At 42.6% G+C, this 18,055-nt stretch overlaps 3 protein-coding genes across 9 annotated transcripts in view; 1 reads left to right on the forward strand and 2 right to left on the reverse strand.

Annotated features, from left to right (window-relative positions):
- UNC50 (unc-50 inner nuclear membrane RNA binding protein) overlaps positions 1-2,604 on the reverse strand; it is a 14,889-nt gene extending 12,285 nt beyond the window's left edge. The window contains exons 1-3 of one of the 2 annotated variants that reach the window (XM_006909417.3): positions 2,482-2,604; positions 1,261-1,544; positions 408-528 (exon numbers count right to left, since the gene is read on the reverse strand). In XM_006909417.3, the coding sequence (XP_006909479.1) occupies positions 408-528; positions 1,261-1,540 (401 nt within the window). In that variant the 5' untranslated portion in view covers positions 1,541-1,544; positions 2,482-2,604. The other variant, XM_006909418.3, reaches the window with a different exon arrangement.
- A 62-nt stretch (positions 2,605-2,666) lies between these two features.
- Positions 2,667-7,266, forward strand: LOC102883467 (cytochrome c oxidase assembly factor 5). Its single transcript, XM_006909419.3, has 3 exons — positions 2,667-2,879; positions 5,355-5,438; positions 6,555-7,266. Exons 1-3 carry the CDS (start codon positions 2,781-2,783, stop codon positions 6,594-6,596), a joined length of 225 nt encoding a protein of 74 aa, XP_006909481.1. The 5' UTR covers positions 2,667-2,780; the 3' UTR covers positions 6,597-7,266.
- The window catches only part of INPP4A (inositol polyphosphate-4-phosphatase type I A), an 88,610-nt gene continuing 73,480 nt past the window's right edge, over positions 2,926-18,055 (reverse strand). For 4 of the 6 annotated variants that reach the window (XM_025045027.1, XM_025045028.1, XM_015587426.2 and 1 more), the window contains one exon: positions 11,044-13,706. In XM_025045027.1, the coding sequence (XP_024900795.1) occupies positions 13,574-13,706 (133 nt within the window). In that variant the 3' untranslated portion in view covers positions 11,044-13,573. Of the gene's footprint in view, positions 4,789-11,043; positions 13,707-13,804; positions 14,246-18,055 lie in introns of those variants that run through there. The other 2 variants (XM_015587424.2, XM_025045026.1) reach the window with 2 other exon arrangements.

Genomic DNA, 18,055 nt, shown 5'->3' on the forward strand with positions numbered 1-18,055 from the left:
GTGTACTTCATTTAATGCCAAAGATTCAAAGTTAAGATTCCATGAAATATCCCTCTAGGTCTTACACATTTAGTGGTGACCCAGTGATAAGTGCAGCAGTAAAATGGGCCACATCCAGACAACAGAAGCAGAACTGGCTGTGTACTTTTGCAAAATCAGGGATTTTGTTAATATGATATAATCATTATTTCAATTCGCTTATTTGCTGCACTTGACTATGTAGGCCACCAATTAAAGTATTTTCTGATTCAGGTACTGACACAGGAGGGCAGTTTATAATAATCTTGGCAGTCAAAATGGATGCTTTCAGTTCACCTATCTTCTTTCAATTTCCATCAGCTACTGCATCTTGGAAGCAAGCAAGAGGCTGTACAGCAGTAATCGAAGAACCGAGGTATGGTACTTACCACATCAGAGTTGAAATGAGAAGGCCAACGCCCACACAATCTATGAATACGACCCAAAGGAGAAGCTTTATCATCTTAAAAAATCCCATGTCCAGCACAAAGCCAAACCCGACAGTGGACACTGAAAGAAAGATTTACAAGATTCATTCAGGCACTCTGCTGGGTTCCTGGGGTATAGGGCATTACCCTCCAGAAACCCACAGTCCAGTGGGCGAAACAGATATGTAAACCAAACCTATAAGCTCTGTTCTGTGTGGTTAAGAAATGCCTACCACCTTGGGGATGGATGAGCCGCTGAGGTCTCTCTGGTTTACTGAGGGGCCTCACATTTCAAATACCACCTGTACTGAAAAGGCACTCACAGATTTAAGTCCAGTTAAAGGCGAGAAAAATCTTATACATTTCAACCCCCGAAAGGTAGTTAGGACCATTTTGCTACACTACTAGAGAACTTAAAAGTATTTTCTCAAGTTCACATCAGTACTTTCAGAAGTCTCGCTCTGGATTTGCCTGATTGTGAAAACCGATTTCCAATCTTGATATTCCTTTTCACAGTAAGTTTGCATTTAGGTATCAATTCATTTATCATAGTAATTAAAAGACATGGAGTTACTGTCCTCTGCTTTTCAAAGTTCTGAGGTCACAGTTTACTCTGGCGACCATGTGGGACCTCTAGAACCAGGAAGAATACAGCCTTCTTTCCTATGAGATTTCTGAGGCTTCAGAAAGGAGAAAACAGCTTTAAGTCTCCCCAGATTCTGACCCGCAATTCTTTATAAGACTCCAAATGACAAGTCTCATCAGAAACACTCAACATGGTCTTCAACTCTCCGGCAGATCAGCTAACACTTACCACAGAGCCAGACACTTAGTAGGACCAAGAACGCTGGGTCATCTCTGGCCCACTGATCCTTTGTCTGTTTTCGATAATGAAAGTTCCTATAAACCCTCTGCGGGGAAGTGAACAGGTAGAGCATCTGCCAGGCAGCAAACTCAAAGTCCATCTGCCGAAAACGAAAAAGCCTTCGCAGGTATTTGTAGCGCTTTGCTCCAGCTGTGTGTCTTGCTGCGTCCCTGGAATTCAACGCCCCATTCCCCTGCATTGGGGAATTAACTGAAGTACTCGGTAACATCTTCCTGTGGAAGAAAAATAAAATCTTTTACAAGTAATCTTAAGAAAGTAGTGGCTACTAGCACCCCTCTTCTAAATTATATAGGAGAGAGGTCACATGACATTACCGGCCCAATCCTTGGGGTCAAAGCAAATGCAGGTGTTTCTTAGGTTTGTTTGGAGGCTCCGTAACTGCTGACTGCACTTAAGGGAAGGGCGGCGCCACGTCTTTCTGACACATCACAGTGTCTGTCTGTCTGTCTCTGTCTCTGTCTCTGTCTCTGTCCCAAACCTCGCCTCCCTTGAGGTGGGGCGAGGGAGGTGGGGCGGGGGAAGAGGCCAGGGGAGGAGGAGGGGGATAGGGAGGTTCGGACGCGGGAGAGGTGTTAAGTATCAGGCTTTTAAGGGAAAGCCTTTTTAGGCCAATTAGACACCTGTTCCCAACAAGGTAAAATAAATGACCTATTCACACAGGTGAACGGTTCATCAGCGCTCTACCATCAGCAACTCGTTCGCTAGAAGGTGATATAAAAACAAAGCAAAACCCAAATCCAGTGTTCTACTCCCTGAAGAGTGCACCAGGGGAACCGCACCGCGGGCGACCAGTGAGAAGCCAGGTGAGCGCAGCTCACAGTGCGACACCCACGCCCCCGTCTCTGCTGCCCAGGCCTTCGGGACGCCAGCAGCACCTCATGTAGCAAATGAAAACACACGACGCCCAGTCACATCGGAATCTCAGATACAGAATGCTTTTCAGTATGAGCACGTCCGAAACACTTTGAGACACACTCATACTAAACATTACCCGTTGTTTATCTGAAATTCGACTGTAGCCGTAGCCGGACGTCCTAGATTTTACCCAGCAACCCCACCGCAGGCCGAGCACGTAATTCCAGGGCCGAGGGACGTCGGGTCGCAGGTGGCCGGAAGAAGCGGCACCGGCGAGCGCTCCTCAGGCCTCACCTGCAGCCTCGCTGCGGCCTCCACCGGTTCCCAGCTAGACCGCCACCTCCGCCGGCAGCCGAGCCCCGCAGCTGCTGGGCCCACTTCCCTTCTCGCAACGCAGACAGCGCCGAGGCGCGACGCCTGACGTAAGCCCACTTCCGCCGCGCACGGCCTCTAGGGACTTGTAGTCCGCGAGAGCCCGCTGGAAGTTGTTGCCGGTTTCCGGTCCCTTCCGCCGCGGGCGTCGCTGGCCCGCAGCTGGGTCCAGGCGGTTGCGGACTGAAGCGTTTGGGGCCGTGGCGCCGGGAGGCGCAACCATGCCCCGGTATTACGAGGACAAGCCGGAGGGCGGCGCGTGCGCGGGCGTGAAAGAGGACCTGGGCGCATGTTTGTTGCAGTCGGACTGTGTGCTCCAGGTAGCGCGGCTGGCCGGGCGCTCGGGCTGATGCCGACGCCGAAACGGGGAGGCGGGGCCGGCGAGGGTGTCCTGGGCGGCCCGCCGTGGCGGTCAGGATGCGTGGCTCTGAGCCGTGCTGGGTGCAGTTCATAGCTCTCAGTTAATAAACTTGGGCTTCCCACTGTCGCAGCCTCCGTTCCTCCGGTGTGAAATTGGAGATACGCCCCGTTACGTTTTTGTAAAGATTAAACCATTTTGGTTCAAGAAACGTTGAGTGCTGCCACTCTGCTAGGTTCTTGGTGCTTTTTCCAGTGACAGAGGGCAATCAGTTGTGTGCAGTTGGATTTATAATTTCAGAAAGTTGCTCTTATTTCAAGGAAGGCAACTATCTGCAAATGGACATCCACCGTAAGTGATGTTCACTGATTTTAATGGTCAGCCAGACTGGGCACCTAGAGTCTAGTAAAACTTCTGAGTTATGAATTTAAGTTATCTAGTCCAGTTTTCTTACACAAATGAAGAAACTGAGATACTCTGTCTTCAGGCTCCCCTGTTCAAGGCTGTTTCCAGTCTACTGCTTCACCAGCTCCTAATGCCTGTTAAGTAGCAGGCCTGAGGCCAGGTAGTGAGGACACAAAGATCAATCAATTACAGTCACTACCTACATTACGCTTGGTCTGATGGGAGGAATAGATATTAAGGGGCTAAATTCCTGTGATAAGGGCTAGATGAGCATTTAGTACATGTTTGTTGAATAGGAGCAAAATGCCTTGGGAGCCCAGTGGAGAAAGCACCTTATTTTGCTTGAGAATTTGGAAATTTTGCCCAGAGGTGACATTTAGGCAGAGTCTTAAAGGTTGAGTAGTAGTCTATCAAGTAAGGAGTACAGAGTTGTGATGGTAGTGGCGGGGAGGGATCTGGAAGAATAGCCAGTGCAGAGTCGGGTGTTTGGGAGGGTCTGGAGAAGCTAGTGTGTTTTGGGCCTGGAGGATGGTGAATGTGACAGGATGGTTGCCATGTGTGCAGGCACATGTGTGTCAGAGTGGGGAGCTTGGATTTTATCCTGACATTTCAGCATCAGGTGGGCCATAGAGATAAGCGGTTGAGAATAAAATACATAGAGTAGGACTGAGGAAAGAAACTTAGGAAGTGGAGGGGATACTGGTGGCAGGGAGAAAATCCAGTTGGTTTCTGCAATGATTGAATCATTTATTTAGCAAACATTTGAGTGCCAAACTCTAATTCAGCGTACAGATGGATGGGACACTTTTGCTCCTTTGTAGAAATTGCATCTCTGGAAAGTAGATTTAAATTGTGAAACATACTTTCTGTAGATGTTTCCATGTGCCCAGTATACTTAAGTGTAGTGCCAGATGGGTGCTAGAGTAATCGGGGGATCACTTTATAAATTATATAAATGTCTAACCATTGTGCTATATACCTGAAACTAATAAAAAAGTTTTTTAAAAAATGAATCATGAAATACACTTTGTATATGCTTCCATGTGCCCAATATATTTAAGTGCCTTTGTGTTAAATTTATGGCACATTTGTTTAAATATTTTAAGATAACGAAGAGGTAGTATTAGGACTTCTATTCCATGTTTACCTTGAAAAATACTAAATTTAGCTTTTACCTAGTTTTGCAGCTGTTACTTCATCAAGTCTCACTTTTAATAGTTATAGTTTTTAAAAAGTCTTATTAAGAGTCAGAAGTAAGCATTTCTTGTAGCAGTATGCTGCCTTGATTGCAGAAATGGGGGGGATAATAAATCCAGTTTTCTTCATAACCTTTTGAGCTTCCACTGCTTAAAGATGAATTAACTTCACATCAGGCCCAGGCAGATCTCATACAAGTATGTGTCCATTCTGTTCCCTTTCCTCTTCCAGTTCTTACTCAGTTGAGCTTCTCAGAATAGAGAACTTGACTGTGGGGGACAAGGAATGGGAAAATGTGGAGATGTGTTGTCACTAAAATGACTTGCATTAAAAGGATGTAAGTGGAGCCTTTAGAGCCACCTGATACTGCCTTCCAGAACACGCCCTCCTGTTCACCTTATGCCTGATCTCTCATACACACCTGTACATGCTGTCCCCTCTCCCCCCGATATACTTCTGTCTTCAGGAGTTCTTGAGTATAAACATTTTACGAACACTGAAGAAACCATTATCACTTTCACCTTAACTCTATCTTACCCATTAGGAGCCGAAGATACTGGTTTCTAGATTTTTTATATAAACATTTTAAAGAAAAGTATCTTGTGGAAACCAATGTTAAGAACTCAGGAGTACCTTAAAGTGCCCCAAATTTGTTTACACATTTTTTTCATTATGTCTTCTTAAGCACCAATAGTCAAATGCATTACAAACTATTTTTATATGATTTACTATTTTCTTCTTTTGCCTTTTAAAAAAGAACTATTTTCAGAAGAATGGTTATTGTGTACTTTCTGAGAAAATTTCCCAGGTGTTTATATTGTTTTATGTGTCACAGGAAGGAAAATCCCCTCGGCAGTGTCTAAAGGAAGGAAACTGCAAAGCTTTGAAATATTCATTTTTTGAATGTAAAAGATCAATGGTAAGTAGGTAAAGATTTTTTAAAAACTTATGCTAAAAAATAGCTATGTGTAGTTAAATATATGAATGACTTAGTAATTATAAATAGGTCGCAGTGGTCATTTGGAAAAAAGGATGTAGATAACATTTCTTACTCCAGTGGGTAATGTTAGGTAGCAGTCGTGAAAACCCCACAGCTGGTGGTTCTGTTATTCTGCCACTATGCTAACCACAGCCGCTGATCTGCACAAATTTCTAAAAGTACAAGAATGAAGTCCTGGCAAGTATAATAATATATAACAATGATTCACTATTAGTTCTCCAAGTCATAGGGTCATGTCATAATGATGCAACTTCAGTTATACACGCTTGGCAAAAACCTGAAATAATTTAAATTGTGCTGAGAATTTCACTTAGTTGTTCAGACAATGATATATAACAGCTAAGATGAGATGGGCAGTTCACATCAGCTGTTCTCTCATAGTATCTGCATCTCATCATCCTGATTATGATTCCCATGTCTAAAGGTTAATTTTTTTAAAACATGGTTTTTAGCTTCGTGTAGTGATCAAATGAAGAAATGGCCGTCTGCCCCACACTGGCTGAGCTGGACTCATTAATAAGGTCTTTCTCTAAAGTAATTTCTGTAGAATTTCTTGGAACTGATACTGACTTCTATGCAAATTTGTCCACTCTCCCCACCCGCCCCCCAACCCTTCAGAAGAAGCTGCACTATGAGGCTTAATATTTTCATCCTAAGACTAGGTAATTTAAACATTTTAAATTCCCAATGGCTACAGGTTACTATTTTTCAGGCTCCTCCTTCTTTTCTCAGTTGCTATTTAAAGATTTCAAATACATTTGAATATTAACCCAATTAAACTTAATTAGAAAGTTGTTTGCTAGAAGAACAACATATTGAGTATAGTTCAGAGAAAAAGGTAAATGTAATTTGGATTCTACTTAAGAAAACCTTTATTGTGACCTTAAGTAGAACTTGTGTTTTTAATGCCATCTTTTATTTTTGATTGTGCTGGAAACTGGTTTACTTCTCTCACATCATGGCACTCTCTCCCAAAGTTGTGTTTGATTAATTATGTTGTATAAAATTTGATCTAATTATACATTTATTTTTCAGTTGGATGCCAGATCAAGATTCAGAGGAAGAAAAGGATATTGATTGGAACCAAGATGAAAACAACAAAAGATTTTCTCTGGTCATTAAAACAGAAAAGCCAAAATAGGAAACGTACTTTCTCTTACATCTCTTTGATCAAACCACTTTTCTCCCATGGAACACCGTGGAAATGGATGACTTCTGGTTTTGACCGTGTATAAAGTAAATGATTCTCTTGCCCCAAGTTATTTTTAAAATTTTAGAAATTTTTAGAAGAAAAATTTAATTGACCAGTTATGAGCTGGAAGCATAGTAAATGTGTTTTGAGAATTGTTCTGAAACCCAAGAATGGAGAGGTAGTTATTTTCAAGCTTGACTCCTCATCCCGATGACACAAGTCAGTGACTATTACGTCCTTTGTGACTATTACACAGGCCACCGATGTCGACCTTTGGAGAAGTGTCTATTCATGTTCTTTGCCCATTTTAAATAGAGTTGTTTGCTCTTTTGTTGTTGAGTTCTAGGACTTCGTACATTCTGGATGTTAACTGCTTATCAGGTATATGATTTGCAAACATTATCTCCCATTTCTTTCACTCTGTGTTCTTTGATGCACAGTTTTAAGTTTTGATGTAGTCCTGTTAATCTGCTTTTACTTTTGTTGCCTGTGCTTTTGGTGTCATATCCAAGAAATTACTGCCCAATTCAATGAAGCTCTTCCCTTATGCTTTGAGGAATTTTTATTTTTAGGTGTTTGATCTAGTTTGGGTTGATTATGTATGGGGTGTCAAGTAAGGTCTAATTTCATTCTTTTGCATATGGATATCCAGAGTTTCCAACATCATTCATTGAAAAGACTGTCCTTTCCTCTTTGAATGGTCTTGGCACCCTTGTCGAAATCATTTGACCATGTATGCCGGAGGTTTATTTCTGGGCTGTGTATTCTATTCCATTGCCTGTCTTTATGCCAGTGCCACCCTGTTTTGATTACTGTAGCTTTGTAATAAGTTTCAAAATCAGGATGGGTGAGACCTCCCACTTTGTTATTTTTCAAGATTTTTTTTTGGCTTTTGGGCGTTACTTGAGATTCCAAATGAATTTTAGAATGGATTTTTCTATTTCTGCAGAAAACACCATTGGGATTTTGATAGAGAGTGCACTGAATCTGTAGATCACTTTGGAGAGTGCTAGCAGCCTAGCAGCCTAGCAGCCTAGCAGCCTTTCTGAATCTAGCCCGTTTACACAGGTGTCTTTCTATCTGTAGGTATCTTTAACGTCTTTCAGAAACATTATGTGGTCTTCAGTATATAAGACTTTTGCCTCCTTGGTTAGGAGTATGCCTAAGTAGCTCATTCTTTTTTATGTGATTGTAAATGGAATTGTTTTCTTAATTTTTTTTTTCAAGTTCACTGGATGATAGGTTAACTTTTATTTTGAAATGTAACATACAGACAAGCACATAGGATGTCTTTATAATGTTAACTAATAACAATGAGATATGTCATCGTGAACTGCTATCCAGGCCAGCAGAGCATTGAGTGAGCCCCTGCAGGTGACTTTTCTCAGACACCTCCTGGACATCCTCAAGAGAACACTACCGCCCTGGTGTTTGTCACACTCTGCTCTTAAGTTTACCTTCTCCTGTGAGCCTGTTGAGTTTGGTTCCTTATGTCCTTGTGATGTGTTTAGAATACAGTGGTCCCCCACCCCTTATCCATGGGGGATATGTTCCAAGACCCTCCAATGGATGCCTGAGACTGCATATAGTACCAGACCCCATAGATACTGTTTTTACCTCTACGTACATACTATGATAAAGTTTAATTTACAAGTTAGGCACAGTAAGAGACTGACAACAATAATGATAGGACAGTTATAACAGTACACTGTACTGAAAGTTATATGCATGTGGACTCTCAAAATACTGTGCTGGACGTACCCTCCTGTGATGTGTTGACCATGGGTACCTAAAACCATGGAAGATGAAACCTTGGGTTAGGTGGCAATTACTATAATGGATTATATAGAGAAAAGCAACGTGGTGTGGTGCTGAAATAGGAAAGATTTCAATTGAACAAAATCTTTTTGAGTTGCTCTTTTGCAGCAGGCATTTCACTTGGCTGTTGTGAATACAAAATAACCTGCTGGACAAAGCAAAAGGGTAAGTAACATGATGGACAGGAAATAATACATGATTATAATAAATTCAAGACTCAATGAGGGAAAATATTTTTCTAAAAGGGCCAATTCATTCTATGGAGGGAAGTTGCCACAGAGATGGAATTGCCTGAGATGGCCTTGGAGGAGGAATGAGAAGGCTGGGGGTGGTGGTCCAGATCAGAGTGGACATGGACACGGCCCAGGGCTGAGTTTGGATGGCGTTATGGGGTGGGCTGAAGAGACAGAGGTCTTAGTGGCAGGTGGCTGTCCTGGGGAAGGGAGATGAGCCCAGGCTGGAAGGTGGAGTCATTTATCAGGAAGGCTCAGCCAGCTGGGAGGAGGGGATGCATTGGAGACACCTGGCTAGAATGACTGGGCTGTGGCTGGGTGTGCAAGTGGACCTGGAGCACTTAGATGGACTAGGAATTTGAGTCAGTAGCAAGAAAGCAGTAACTAATTCCATGGGAATGGCTAGGACTTTTCAGGAAGAGCCTCTGAAGTGAGAAGACAGTGATGGACAGAACCTGGGGGCACCCCAGTGTTGGTGGGTGGAGGAAGACAAGCAGATCAGAGCAGGGATGATGATTAGAGGGAGGACAGCCAGGAGAGGGGCGACCACAGGAGCCCAGCGGGGAGGAATTGATGAAGTGCTATGTCCCCATGTGCATCTCCAGTCTAGATGTCTTCTTCCTCACTGGAGACAAGCTTCTCCTCCAACCCATCCCAGCTTTTTTTTTTTTTTTTTCTTTTTGGTATGTTAAATGGTATAACAGTGACCTCACAATAAAGGTCTATATTTGAAAGCAGACTTGCCTGCACTGGCCGTAAAGGCCCACTGGGAGCCCAGTGCAGGAAGGAATCATGGGAATGGTGGTGCCAAGACAGAAAGGGGTCTGAAAGGGCCATTCTTAGCCACGCTCAGGGGTTGGCATCAGAGCTCAGGCAGTGGCAGTTGTAATAAAAATAAGGTTATGGCCATTTGCCAAATCAGTGCAGAATGGAGATGGGCATTCTACCCAGGGTGGCACAGGCAAGCACAGCCCCTTGTCACGTGCACAGTGCCACACCCATGTCACAGACAAGGACAGGTGCCCTAATTGTGTCACCTTCAGTGGTGAGGCCAGGACTTGTTTTCGGAACAAGCATCAGACAAGTTCTCTTTACCCCCTACCATGAATAAAATCACAATACAACTGACAAATAGGTTTAAAAACAATGGCAACATATGACAGGGAGGTCAATATATTGTATATTAAAAACAACTCACAAAAAAGACCAACACCATTGGAGTCACAAAAGTAGAAATACAAGGATGAAAGATGTTCAGTTTTCACTAATCAAGTGGATTGAAACAAGGTGCTATTTTTAGCACTGATGAGAATAAAAGAAAGTGGCACGTACTAAAGGTGGCAGCTTAACCTAGGAGAACTTTGGTGATGCAGACAGACCCCCTTTCATTGTACTTTGTAGGTACTGCTTTTTTTACGAGTCAAAGGAAAAACCCTCCACTTGCAAAAAGATAACAGAAGGCTCAGATGACAGCATTTTTTAGTAATGAAGTAATTTTCAATTAAGATACACCCATTGTGTTTTACACATGCTACTGCACCCTTAATGAACTACAGTGCAATATGAACTTGGATGCACTGAGAAACCAAAAATTTGTGTGACTCGCTTTGTCAAAAGATTCACTTTATCGTGGTGGTCTGGAACTGAACCCGCAATATCACCGAGATCTGCCTGTATGAAAAATTCAAAAATTTAAAAAAAGATTTATGTTATCCTTTAATTGTACATTTCTACTGCCAGGAATTATTCCAAGGGAAATTGCTGGGTACACGTGCCTAGAAAAAGGTGCAAGATGTAGTCCTGGTTATAACACAATCAAACCGTTAATGGAACAACATTTTAGCAAGTTTTAGAGCAGGCGGCCAGGCAACCCACAGAGAAGATGTGATCCATGTTTACAGCCACGGGACAGTAACAACAGCAGCTAACATGAACATTTAAAGCCAGAGCACCTCACAACTGCCTTGGGAAGAATGTTCCATTGTGCGTGCCTACACTGTCTGCACGAGGAAACGAAGCCTTAAGAGGGCAGCGGCTTGACCATGGTCACCAGCCAGGGACGGGGCCTGGATCTGTCTGAAGCAGACATCCGTGCTCTCAATCCCATACCCGCTGCCCCTCTGCTTTAAATTAAGTGAAAGCGGGTCCTATAACAGAAGTCTATCATGGTCCCAAGTTTACAAACACCCAAGCACTCAACATTGCCCACCGATGACCATCCAGTCAGATGCCAGCCACAGAACCAGTCCTGAGGCAACAGAATGAATCAGGCAAAGCCAAGTTTAATATTCTGGTCAGTTATTTATTATTTGTCCTTCTAGAGACTAGCACATTTACAGCATACATGGCTTTGAATGAGCTAAGAATATATAAAACAGTAACTACATGTTTATACATATATTAATACTGCCCCAAACAAATAAATAAAAGTACCTTAATGGACTAGGCTTGGCAGATACAACTGCGTGAGGATGAAACTGTATCATACAACATTTGTACATTTTCAAGGAAACCAACGGCAGCTGGACTGCAGGTGCTTTGACAGGACCCACAGTGCGCCCTGGTTTCCAGTCTGCCTCAACGTTTCTTATGCACTGGGGGCCTTATAAGGAACCCTGGACGGAACCTCTATTTGTGGTGACCTGTAAAACTGCCTTCCTTGTACAACCAAAAACTCAAAGCTCCCACATGAGCTGTGGAGCCACCACGACCATTCGCCTCGCTCAGCAGGCGTGGTGATGTGTGATGTGGTGAGACTTGTCACACAGGAGCCCAGCAATACTCAGAACACTGAAACCTGAATATTTTCTATACGATTAGCCAAGTCTTAGAGTTTTATGGTGATCCATACTATAAAGCCAAAATTGGGAACATAATTCACATAAAGTTGCCACATGCAAAATTGCTGACGGTTGGGTCAACATTTGCTAAATTCCCTTTCAATAAATGCCAGCATTTAATGGTCTTTAGACCAAAAAAAAAAAAAATTCTGAAAACAATATGGGTGACATTTAAAAAGACAAGGGGATATTTTAAAAAGTAGTGATGTTAAAATGAGAAAAGATGGAAATATAAAAGATAGTAGAAAAATTACAAATTAAATGAAACGGTGGAGAGGTGAAAGGCTAAATCAGCCACACTGGAAACTGTCTTTGAACAGGGACTGGCAAAAAGAGAACCCACCACCAGCTGCCGCCACCTCCTCAGGGGGTTTGCTGGACATGACTTCTCTGCTGCCACCCTCCACAGTGACCACAGTGAACCAAACTGTGACAGAGAGTGAGCTGCAACTGAGCCTCACAGATGCACCCTCCACACCAGCTCACACTTGACCAGTGGGGACTGCCCCATGGGGCCTAGGAGACAGCAGACTCAGTCTGTGCACTGACTTCCAAGTAGGAAGGGCCTGGAAGGTTAGCCAGTTCCACTCTCACCTGCTGCTCACCCCTCTGTGTCTCTGCCATGGAGTGGTCTTGCCTGTGCCTCAGCAACCCAGACCCAAATTTGGTACGTTTCCAAGTAGCACTTCTAAAGGAGCCTGAAGAATAACACCCAGAATTTTAGACATGGGAATTTCCTAAGGGTTCACCAGTCAGGATCAGCGTCATGAATAGACGCCACATAGATTTCTTTTACAGCCTTTTAAATAACATGTAAACATCATCATCATGATAAACAGAATTGATAAAACATATCAACCAAAAAAAAACAAAAAAACAAAACTCTGCTATGTGCAGATAAGACTCGTCACCTTATAATAGATGACCAGACAGTTTTCTATGAAATCCCTAAGTTTTATGGCCCACTAATCTCTTTCAAAATCTCATTTTAGGAGCTAAATTAAACTTTCTCAATAGTCACCTTACAGAGAAAAATGAGAATCTTAACAATTATTGCAAACTTAAAGTTACTTTCATCAGACATTCAAACGTGATTGCATTATCTTTCAGAATACGACAGGCCGGGAAGCCCACAGAAGGACATCTGTTCTGAGGAGGTTTAGGGTTCCATCACCTCCATGGGCAAACCTCAACAGTGAGGTCCTGGAGGACCCTAACTTAATGTCCAGAGAGGAGGAGGTGCGCCCTGGGGCAGGTGGGACTAGACCTGGAGCTTAAGAGGACAGGAGGCACCTTGCTCTGTGACTAAGGGTCCAAAGTGGCCCCCATTGGGTGGGTAGCTTTGCAGGTGTTATCTTCTAATAAAGTCTTATCTCGGGCTGATTTTTTAACCCTTCCTTCAACTTCTGGCATCACCTGTGCTGTCACAGATAATTCACTAGGACCACCTGCTTTTACTGCATGAGACAGAGCTGGCTTCTTTCCCCAAAACTTGAGTTAACATTTAACATTTATTGGTCTGTTCAGGATGCAATTGTTTATTTACTGTTTTACACTAAGATTTTTAAAAAGTAGATTGTAATTCAATGCTCAATCCTGAGTTACTCAGTAGAAAAATAGGTTAGGTGAGCAACTGCCTAAGTGGGCATTTAAAAAAGTCTTCTAGCATTTCAGAGCAACCTAGCTCGATGCATACAGGTGACTCCCGATGCCATCTGTGCAGTTCTGTGTGCAGGCTGTTTCAATGAGCCATGGTTACCATCCACACTATTGAGACAAATGTCACCTCCTACTGGTCCCAACAGGGCAGGGGTGGGGGTGGGGGAGGACATGCTCCATAGAATCTTTAGTGAAATATTTTTAAAAACACAAAAATAAAAACCAATCCTTCAGGTCTTCTTGAAGAATTCATATATGACATTGAGGGTACCCACATTTGTTATGTGACAGCTAATTAGAGGAACCGCGTGTTCAAGTTTCAACCTTGCCGTAAGTCCCTTCGGGAGGCCTGTAATGCTTGGGGAAAGCCTTCAGCTGCAAGGAATTAAATGCATATTTGCGACTTCCAACATTCTTCATTGTATTTTCTCTTCGACAACCCTCACTGGGGAAAAAACAAGCACAAGAAATGACAGCAGTAAAAAAGGAAAAAAAGAAAAGACTTAAACTAAAATGAAATGAACTGATTATTCTCATAGCATTAAAAAAAAAAAAAAGGCTGATTGATTTAAATGGGCACCGGACCAGTTACAGCAACACACACGCAGAATGCTGGGTTTCTGCACAAGGCAGTTAAGAAGCACAGAGATGGACGCATGCTGTATGGGACTGCCAGTTTTGCATTTCCAAAAGCAGTGCTGTATCTAAGTGGAGGCGATATACATATATTTTTAAGTTAATGGTTTCATTTCATGTCTAGTCATTTGAGGGTCTGGCATAACTAGAGGTTCAAAGATTCTGTTACACGACGAATTAAAAGGAAAAAGAAATAGTGTGCTCTTACCCAAGCCCTTTAAAGAGCTGCATTTTTCTATGTCAGCAACAGCTGTCAATCACCTCAAACTCAACATGCTGGTGCTCCTTGCAGAATTCAGCATGTAGCAAAGCCATCTGGCTGAGAAGGCTGCTCTAACATTCCGTCTCCTAGGTGGATGCAAAGCAATCCAGTGGGCCCGGGCGATGGCTGCACCGTGGGTCTGCTTGGCCATCAGGGCTGGAGTGTAGTGAAAGAGCGACCCCACCGAGGTCTCCTGGTGGCAGCCAGACACCTTCTCCAGGTGGGCTGCCCTCATTGTGGTCACCTCTCAGAAGAGTGCCACTGAGCCCACCAGTGTCCTTCTCTAGAGAACCTGTGACAAGCAACATCCCCGCTGCATTTGAGGGAGGGCTGTCATGGCAACTCAGTAGGTAAAGCGAGTGCTGAGCTGAGGGACGAGGGGTCAGGTAGGTCTCAGGTCTCCAGATGAGAGCACCAGGGGAGTTCTCTGGGACATGTTCCCATACAGACAGTAAACTAGCAGGCAAAAGCAATTCTGAATACAAATGACTTCCTATAGCATAGTCTAACTTTATATTTTGTGTTATTCTAAGACTAGCAATTAAATCAACTAGTTATCAAATTTAGTACAAAATACCCCTTCCGAGATGGAAAGTTTGCAATTATCAAGAAACGTGATTTAAAAAAATTATTTCCAATCATACAAATACCATTATGACATGCATTTTAAAAAATATATCAGTGGCAAGTGCTCGAGCCTTTTAAAGTAAAAATGACAGTCTCATTTTGAATAACGTGTAAAATATTTTTGGTAAGATAGTGGTTTTATTCAAAAGATAAGCTCAGGTATTTCAGAAAAGTATCTACTAGCTTGTTATTAAGTAATTTTAGTAACTCAAATATGTTTCCTTGTCACCAGAGCCTGGAGCCCTCAGCAAGTTATGTGCTACCTGGGCTGAACGCCTAGGCCACACGAGCAAGGAGCCCTAAGAGTGAATAATGATCATGTCTGTCTCACACTCAATAATCAGATAAAAATGTAAATCCACTGAAAGCAGAAGCTCTAGGTTCTGTGCAGTTTGTCCTGTCTAATCTTTGGGAACTCTCACATTATTGGACTATTTGGATACAGCATCTTCATTTACACAAAAACATACAGTACACACTTATCAAAAACCCCCTATGACAGTAAATGCCAAATTGCTTTAAGGAGCAGAGAATAATCTTTGAATTTTGACATTATCTTTTATTTACATGTTAAAGAAGCTAATTACTGGTTTAACTGGCTGAATACACAATACAATGAATTATTCCTTTTTGAGGACATTCATCTTTTAAATGAATGGGGAGAGGAGGGCACACTGTCTGCAGTCAGAAGGGCCCCTTATGTGTGCATGGCCTCTGCCTGGCCTGGAGGTGGACTCAAGTACATGTCACCACTGTGAGGCGTCAGGAGTGCTTTACCCACAGTACTGACTGGGAAGTTGGGCGTGCCTGTGGTCCCCATCTTCAAACAAAGCAAACAAAAGATCTTAGAGAGTCAGTGTATGCACCTCAGTTTGAAGGAGGGTAAGTGGAGAACATACTTGTCAAAGCATCAGAGACTGGATAGGACTTAATCTAATAACCAGTGTCATATGCTACATACTTACCACCAGCAGTCAATGGCACTCAGAGAGATGTCAGGCGGTGTGCCACACAACAGCTACCTCACTTATTCTAGAAAAGATAGGGTGACCAAACTGCACTTGAGAGAAGACCGGATTCACTCACACGTGTGACACCTGTCCTAGGGCTTCTGCAGTGCTCTGGGGCATGTGACAGGGACAACTTTCAATTTAGGATTTGAAGCCTGAGTCTAGTTTTTGTCACTCACTGCTAACTGCTTCTCCGTTTCCCAGGACCTGGACTCAGATTTGACACCAAACCAGACAAATCCCCCAGCAAGTTCTGGAAGTCTTGGGGAGGGAACAGAGACACCAGTCTCTGCTGGGCTGGGTTTGTGCACATGCGAGGGTGTAAAGTTTCTGGAAAAGCCAGCTTCTCTAAATTCGCTCCAATTTTTCTAGACTGGTAAAAAAAAAAATTCCACTTTCATAATGTACAGAGTATAGGGAACCAGCTGGAGGTCACAAACAGATCACAAGAGAATCTGAACTGGAAGACAGAGAAGCCGCTGAGGGTCTGTGGATTTTCTCTCTAATTTGTTTCGTTACCTTTATAGGTGTACAACTACCCTTCTGCCAAGGTGAATGTCAAGGTTATAAATCATCCCATTTTATGGACAGTGCCTTGTTAAAATTAAGAGTGATAACACCAAGAAACCAAAGCAACTCTCTCTCACAGTTCCATCTAGCACAACTGCACCAAAGGTAGGCCTTATTTTTCGGTTATTTTTCTTTGACCTTCTTTTTTTCATTATTAACAACATTTGATTTGTAAGAGAGAAAAGACGTCTGGACTTTAATCTGAATTTAAAGATGCAATTTGTAAAATGAAAAATGCTATTTCAAGTAAAATAAATGTATTTAATGTTAAGAGCTTCTTGTTAACTATATGCATTAATTCCTGTAATCAGTTTAATCATCCTTAAAGATGTAAAAGAGTCAATCTAAAGTCACATGCAATATGTTATTTTTATGTGCCTGACTTAGTACAATGTGTTATTGTATCCACAGCTTTGTCATCTCAAATTGGAAATAATAAACATAAGCAGGGAAATGTTATGATTCTGCAAACTGTTTGCTACTGTCATTTAAGGGACTACGCTTTGAAATGAAAGCAGGAAGTACATGTCCTATTAAATAGGCTTATATAGGTGAGCCAGTTATAAAGCATCTATCATTTTCATTTCTCTTCAAAAGGAAAGGAAAGGTTAGCAGTACATTTAAAGAATAGTATCAAATATACAAATTCTTTTCAGACAGAATTCCTTTCTCTAGGAAACAGGGCACATGAAATATACAGGTAATAAGCAGCTTTACATCAGAAGGTAAGAGATTTGGTACAAGTGATTCCAGGGCAGCTGAACAACGCAGTACAGGGCATTGTAAGAACATGTCACAAGCACTGAAAACTATGGGAATTTAGACGAATAAGTCTTCATGGTGAAATAACTGGGCAGGTATTTAGAGTTCAAAACCACAAAGTGTCACACTGTAAGGCATGAAATATTTCTTGGCAGGCCACACTTTGACACATTCCTTCTGTCCAGTTAGGTACGCGGTGGCTGGACATACTCTGGCACTTTTGTTTTTCTTGTGACTTATTAATTTTTCATAGTGATATTCATTTGCAACGCAATTTGGTGACCAGGTATGCTATGCTGAGAAAGAGCCACACAATCAGTAAATTGGGGCTCAGCGCTAATAAAGGGATGGAACATAGGAGGCTGGGATCTAGCCTTAAGTCTCGGATGGGTACCAGGCCGCTCAAGTTCTTCTGGGTGACTACCTCCCGTGTTCCAATGCTGTGAAAAGGAAAACGTTTGGGAGAAAGGAAAAGAAAAAGGAAGTAAAGAAAAGAGAGAGAAACGTGCAATGGATTTTGTCAAAAGTATGGAAAAAAGAAGAAAACCAAGAGACAAAATTTAAAAAAAAAATAAATGGAATGAAGCCATAGAGAAAGAAAAGATGAAATGCAGAAAAGAATGTGAAAGGAAAACCAAAACAAAACCAGCACAATTACAAGAAAAAAAGGAGAGAAAGAGAAGTGAAAAATAAGAAAAAAATACTGTAGTCTACTGAACAAACACACAGGTAGGCTGACTAAATGGTTTTCCATGTTCGTGCTCTCGGCCGGCCAAGCGCACCGCCATGCCGCCCCGCCATGCTATCACATGCTGCAAAGACGTGGGTCTCAAACAGCAAGCTGAACATGAAGAACCACTGAGGGTTTGACCTTCTCACAGGTGCCTGAGCAGGGGCGGTGCGGCCAGCTCGCCAAAGCCGCCTCTT

This window comes from Pteropus alecto, unplaced genomic scaffold (assembly GCF_000325575.1).
Source record: "Pteropus alecto unplaced genomic scaffold, ASM32557v1 scaffold223, whole genome shotgun sequence".
Classification (NCBI taxonomy): domain Eukaryota; kingdom Metazoa; phylum Chordata; class Mammalia; order Chiroptera; family Pteropodidae; genus Pteropus; species Pteropus alecto.